We start from the raw sequence: 6,911 nt of genomic DNA on the forward strand, positions 1-6,911 counted from the left end.
AGATGGACATAGAATGTAGTAAATGTCTATTCTGTAACTCTTAACGACTGTAATGATGTCATTACATTCATTAAAAGTTACATAATAAGCCTATAAGCCTTAAGCATATGTATGTGCATATATTCGTGATCATGCGCATGGATTTAAAATCCTCACTACTTATCACTTGACCAATTTAATTTGCTCAGATCAAAATCCTATGACAAGCAGCGCTGAAATTGTGTATAATTTTTCCAAGGGGAGTTTGGATCCCCTTGTCTGTAAATTTCGGTTATATAAACTTGTATTTTCAAAAATTATCTTCATAATTCATAGTATTTGGGCATAATGTAGTATTTAATTTCTCTGAATAAATCTATAAAAATATTAAATATATTTGCATCATCTTCGTTATTTTTTATTATTTTTCATTAATTTTTATTAATAAAAAATAATAGATTTTCATCTCTTATAGAATTCAAAGCATTTTAGTACATTAAAAACAAAGTATTATTTATACTGAAATATATTCAACGATATTTCAGTCACTTTCATTTTTCATTTTCACAATTTCACAGTTGGTTTCAACACATTCAGTGATTTATTTCCATCAAGGAGGATGCGATCAAAATATCACTATAAATAGTTTGAAGTACTTGATTGACAATCAGAAAAAAAAAAAATTATGAATTAACCTATCATGTTTCAACGAATTTGTAGCATTACATTGGTCGTACCCTTGCCATCTTTCAAATGAAACGCCTTACAAAATACACAAAACACAATCAATCTTCATGCTGTCTTTTTTAAATGCACAATAAAATCATCTGTCAATTATTATGCGTTTCTAAAATATGGACTGGTGCTTAGAGCTTTTCAGAGCGCTTATAAAAACTGTCTATCGACAAAAATCACACGGAACTATTGATATAACCCAATAAATTTTTATTACTAAAAAGACTATTACTGCTTAAGTTAAACATACATATATGATCATATATAGATGAATGCAATTTATTTCTTTTCATCCGTAACATATAACGTACATATTTTTGTTGAAATTCTGGCATCTATGATATTTTCAAAATTAGAAGAATACTGATAACATATACATATGTATATATATTTTAAAAATATGAAAGATAAAATAGGCAATTTGTTTCAATTGTGTTGTACAAATATTCAACTATTAGGTATCTTTCATTGATGTCCATAAATAGTGATTATTTGAGAGATTATTAAAAATAGAAGAAATTAAGTTTCCTTTTTCTATTTTGCTCTCAAGAAGGACAACCAAAGAGCTCCTGGAAAAATATAATGCGCTATGTGGAATATTTAGATCTCGTAAAAAATATTTTAGCTGCATCGTCGCTTAAAGAACATACAAATAATGGAAGTCACAGACTGCCAAGTAGATCAATTTATTTGTCTCGCATTAGATATCCAAGTACTTTTTTTCTCAGGTTTTGTAAAGAAACAATAGGACGAAAAAAGTGAATAATTTTTATCTCTAGTTTTCTTATAATTCTATATTAGACATGTTGTAACATATCGAAATAGAATTGTAAAATTGAATTTAAGATGGTAGACAGTAGTAAAACAAAATAGTAATTACATTTTGCATTAAATTAAATTAATAAATGTATTGAATTAATTATTAATTAAGTTAATAAATTTCGTTCTTCAAAATCCTTTGGAGAACGAAATACGATATTATACTTATCGAACGACTTAATATATAATATATTTTATGTGTATGTAAATGTAAAATGTACTGCATACAATAATTACTATACATGTATATACATATGCATATAAAGTGAGACAGCGGTTTGTATCACAATAACTTTTAGGATTATATTTCGTGTGCAAGAGAAAAAGAGAAAAAAGATTCGCAGGGAAAGCTTTGCTTTATGTTTTTTCGTATCAATTTTTTTTTCATCTATTTCTTGCTTGAGATCGGGAACCTTCACCTATCATCGAGCTCCAAAATCGTGAGACAAGGGAATGATCTCTCTATCGCAAGTTTATATATATAGATAAATTGTATATTCAATTAACATAATTGCACAGGGCAAATATATACATATAAGCCATTAGTGTCTTTAAAGTATCTGATTGAGACGTAAGCGCAAGGTCTCTCTGCAAGAAGTGAGAAGAGAGCTGCTCAATAAAAGTGATTACGACGCGGCTGCTTCCATAATGTAAAAAGACCAGGTGTAATGTTGCACATAATGATTGATGAACAGCTGATTAATTTGAGGCAAATTTCAAATTAGTAACAAATTTCTAACAGTGACTTTATATTAGCTTAATTATAAAATTTCTAACCAATTTCTGATTGATCACAAATGTCGTCACTTTAAATGACTGTTTATCCTCCTTAAAATTGATTCACCTGGTCTTCTTACATCATGGTTGTTCTTTCAAAATATGAGACGTTATATTAGATACACTTATTAAAAAGTTAATCTATTGTTCTCGATCGTAGGTCCACGATGTCATCTCAGAGATGTGTCTTTGCGGAAAAGTAAGCAATTTAAAAAAAAAAGGACTTTAATTTATGTGAATGAACTTAGACTTTTGATTTTTCATATAAAAACAAATGGTTTCTAGTAATTAATAACTGGCTCAGTAAACGAGGTGAAATGTCATTCATCCAATTTCAAATATAAATGAATAAAAATGCATTCGAATTAAAAAGGATTCATTTTAACGCGCGGCGCGCGCGTGAATGCGTATCTCTTGATACGAAAATTTAAATCTATTTCAATCCATTTCATCCATTCTCGTTTACTGAATAATTAACTTCAAAATTCGTTTGTAATATTTTTGAACAATAACTTCAAAATTTGTTTGTAATATTTTTGTTAAATTCTTTTGTAATATTTTTTTTATTTTTATACAAATCTTGAGATTTGAAAACACATAATGAGAAGAATTAACATAATGGGAAGAGAGAACTAACTTCTGACGCCTTAATCGGAATTATATTTTGTTAGAAAGGAACGCAAAAAAGGATAGAAATAATATGTAGCTATTTATACATATAGTTATAAAATAATTATATTTAACGATTGTAATTAAATGAAAAACGAGAGTATTGATATCAATTTGTTTTGATTCATAGCAATAAACAAAAATGATTCCGTATACCGAGAAAAAATTTATTAATTTTTAATAAATATTTCTTTAAAGTCCCAATGCAATATTTACTTACGATAAATAAATATTTAGATAAATGAAAAAAATAATAATTGAATCAAACTAACGGTTTTTGTATCTAATAAATATGTGTTTATATACATTTAGTAAATATTCCGCTAGAATTTATAGAACTATTTAAAGAAATATTTATTAAAATTTAGTAAATTTTTTTCTCAATATATGAAAGAGATTCATTATGACAATTGTTTCAAGAGACGTGATAAAAAAGGAAAATCCGCACGAGGCGAACTTAATACTGAGCCCATGAATTTATAAAATATTTTATGGTTTAATTAATAATATCATCGTTCCCTATTAAAAAAAACATCGGCTACGTTCAACAGAATATTTACTTTGTAGCTTGATGTTGAATTTCTTCGCTGAAATAAGATTATTCCTCTAGATCTAAAAATATAATCCAATTGGCGTAAAATGTTTGTTAAGCGCTGGCTTCTGCGAAACACGGCCAAAATATCTTTTAAAGGGATAAAGGGAGACTATCTTCACTGCAAAGTAAACGGGATAAATTAAAGGAAATTCAGCTGCGAGAACAGTTTCTAAATTAGCGATTTAAAATTTAATTATCCGAATGAATTTCAGTGATATTTCCTTTAATTTATCCTGTCTCTCGCAGGACGAAGTACTGGGAGATTAATAAATACCGTAAAATGTTTTACACGATTTAACGATATATTAACGCCTCTCTTGAGGATTCTCTCCGCAATCTTCAACGACAACTTGTTTTTGTCCTTACAATTTTCTTATTGCTATACTTTCTGCGATAATAACATCGTAGGTCATTTCTTATATTCCGCTCTCATGAGATACGATTGCGCACGTTCTTTCCTTCGCTTTATGTCTTAATTATAAACAATTAAGAGTCCGTTTGCAGCAACGGCCTCGGTCAACTAATTTCTAACAGCAATTTCCTGTTCCTTTCCAGATCACGATTGTTTCAATATGAACCAACTTATCATTTTGGTAATAAGTTCTAAAAAATTTTTTTGTACATATAATCTCTTTTGAATGAAAGTTTATGAAGTTAAACAAGAGAAATTATATTATTCTCTCATTCACGCGTTATCATAATATATATTAAAAATATATCGGCAATTTTTTTCAACTAACGTTGGTGACAACATATGCTAAAACAAGCTGTAAACGTCTGAGTCTTTTTTTTCTATAATTTTATATGTAGCACAATTGGCTGGAAAGGACAGTAATAATTGCATATGTCCTTTAGACAGAAGAGAATTTAGTTGACCATAGCGAGAATGCAAAATAGGATGCATCGATGCGATGAGCTCGAAGGGAGATTCGCATTTTTTATGCGATACATCAAGATGTTCTAACATGATCTTCGATAATTTTGAATATGAATAATGAATTGAATAATGAATTCAAACGCGTACTGTATGATAACTTCTCATTTCGCTCCGCCTGACACGAAGGCGCGCAAACTTGTCAATGCAGAACGTTGTTAACAATATTGTAGTATATAATTATAAATAACACAAACGAAATATAATTAGAAATGTTAAAATGTTATCTGACTGTTGTTGTCTTCGCTGGAGCACGTGTCACTGTTTTCACCCATAATCTTCCTCAAACTTAGATAAATAATCACATAGATTCAAAAATAACTACAATGCTACATTAAGATACCTATTAGAACAAGTAATATACATGCCAAAATGTAAATAAATTTATTTAAAGTTTATTCAATTCAAGCAGTAAGGATTAGGCAAAAAAGATACGTATCAAATTTAAACTGAAATACATTGCACTAAACATATACATATATCTATATACATTTATTGGCATTATGATACATATTTGTTCCAGAATTTTTTTAGATGACTACAATTAGCGACTTGTCGTTGCTATTGCATGAAATTACGACAGCTTAAATAAGTAGATTATTTAGTTGAAACTCTGGTACGTTTATTCCAAGAGAAATTGCTACCGTAAGTACGAGGTTTCGGCTGACTAACATTTGGCTTTTGCACATAGTAATCCCATCCCATCTTCTTGCAATGTGCAATTGCTTCCTCCTTTGTCGCAAAATCAACTTTTATATTTGACATAGGATCTCCACTGCATCAAAAATATAAATATTACTATTATATACATTATGCATCGCTATACTTAATACAATATATCAGAACCATTATAAATGATCCATATATATATATATATCTTGATTTGTATAACTTTGTATAAGAGGATGGCTCTTAAAGCATTCTAAAAACCATTTTAAAGAATGATTTGCCATATTAATTTAAGGCAAAACTTCATATGGTCGTATATCCAAAATGACTTATTGTTAGATGTAACGATGTCGAAGTTGAAGAAAAAATTTGTTTCAAAAATTTTGGAAATTATTCGGATTATTTTAATGAAACTTTATGTACGTTTCTAGGGTCATCTTTTGGGGGCATATCCATACATTAGTTTTTTATTCAAACAGAGGCGGATAAGTAGATATCTTTGAAACTATTTCAGATACAGTTTTCGTCTTGAATTAATGTAAAGAATCACTTTTGAAAATCTGTTAGATTTACTTAAGGATATTAGATTTACTTAAGGATATTATCACTTTGTATACATAAAACATCAACATAAACATTAACGTTTACCTGGAAGTCCAACCCATCAATGGATTCTCCCAGCGTTCGCGTGTATCAAAATCCATTTGCCAAAAGTGAACGTTATTCGTTCCAGATTGCATAGCGCTCTTGGCAGGTTGATATATCCGTACTTTACGTGTCTTGATATGCTCCTCAGGAACACCAGATACATAACCAATATCCTCATCAGATGTTACAGTAATTGTACTTCTCAAAGCTTGCAGATACTTGGCCTCCTCTGGCGACAGTATAGTTTCTTGGAGGCTCTTGCGCTCCGGTATGTCGGATTTCTTTTGTATGTCTGTGCCTTTACTTGAAAATAATCTACTCAAACTGCATACACACACATACACAGAGCTTCTTTAGAATTTGTAAATCATAAGCTCGTCTTAAATAATAGCTTAAATAATAGCGTTAAATAACAACTTACAAACTAATATTACGCTCCTAATAATTATATTTTAATTCTAATGTAAAAGTAAAATATAGAAACATTGTAATTGTAACAATTTAGAGATAGGCTGGTGTTGGTTCTCCAACTCCATATAAAATTGCAATTTACTTTTTTAAATTTAAAATAACATCAAGAAATCGTAGAAAATAGCAACTTAAATTTTTTATTTAAACCATATATTTAAAACATTAAAACCATATATTTAATAATGATAATAATTTAACGTAGATTTAATAAATTTGTTATATAAATTTCGAGGTTATGTTTACTTCTATCACTTGTCCAAAAAATTAATAAAGCAAGATACCTAAGACTACGCCTACTAATTCCACTTGCACATTGTTGCAGTAACGCACAAGATGCCATTATTCCGTTCGCAAAAATACAACAAATGACAAATCGATGCGAAACAGCTGATCAAACAGACCCTTTGACTACATAAATATAGATCGCCAGTAGCAAATTTTACCCTGGTTGTCAAACAGTGGCGACACCATGTCATTAACCAAGAACTACAAGATATAGTAAGATATATAGCGTATTCGATTTATGCCCATTTCCACCAATATAGATTAACTTTAATCTCGGTTCAACTTACTCTTCGTCTTTTTCTAATCTTTAGAACTAAAAAAAGACAAAGA

General features: G+C 29.3%; 1 protein-coding gene across 1 annotated transcript; it reads right to left on the minus strand.

The window, feature by feature from the left end:
* Positions 1 to 5,008: 5,008 nt before the first annotated feature.
* Positions 5,009 to 6,751, minus strand: ND-18 (NADH:ubiquinone oxidoreductase subunit 18). The gene is made up of 3 exons (XM_018517365.1): positions 6,578 to 6,751; positions 5,826 to 6,149; positions 5,009 to 5,283 (listed from the first exon to the last, which is right to left on the minus strand). The coding sequence occupies exons 1-3, from the start codon at positions 6,634 to 6,636 to the stop codon at positions 5,106 to 5,108; spliced, it is 561 nt and encodes a 186-aa protein (XP_018372867.1). The 5' UTR covers positions 6,637 to 6,751; the 3' UTR covers positions 5,009 to 5,105.
* Between the last annotated feature and the right edge of the window lie 160 nt (positions 6,752 to 6,911).

The sequence above is a fragment of the Trachymyrmex cornetzi genome, unplaced genomic scaffold (assembly GCF_001594075.2).
Source record: "Trachymyrmex cornetzi isolate Tcor2-1 unplaced genomic scaffold, Tcor1.1 scaffold121, whole genome shotgun sequence".
NCBI classification, from domain to species: Eukaryota; Metazoa; Arthropoda; class Insecta; order Hymenoptera; family Formicidae; genus Trachymyrmex; species Trachymyrmex cornetzi.

Excerpts from the sequence above, each read along its gene's own strand:
- ND-18 (XM_018517365.1), bottom strand. The coding sequence starts at position 6,636 with ATGGCATCTTGTGCGTTACTGCAACAATGTGCAAGTGGAATTAGTAGG. Across the intron at positions 6,150-6,577 it reads ATTAGTAGGCGTAGTCTTAG|TTTGAGTAGATTATTTTCAA; the intron begins GTATCTTGCTTT and ends GTGTGTATGCAG. Across the intron at positions 5,284-5,825 it reads TTGATGGGTTGGACTTCCAG|TGGAGATCCTATGTCAAATA; the intron begins GTAAACGTTAAT and ends TTTTTGATGCAG.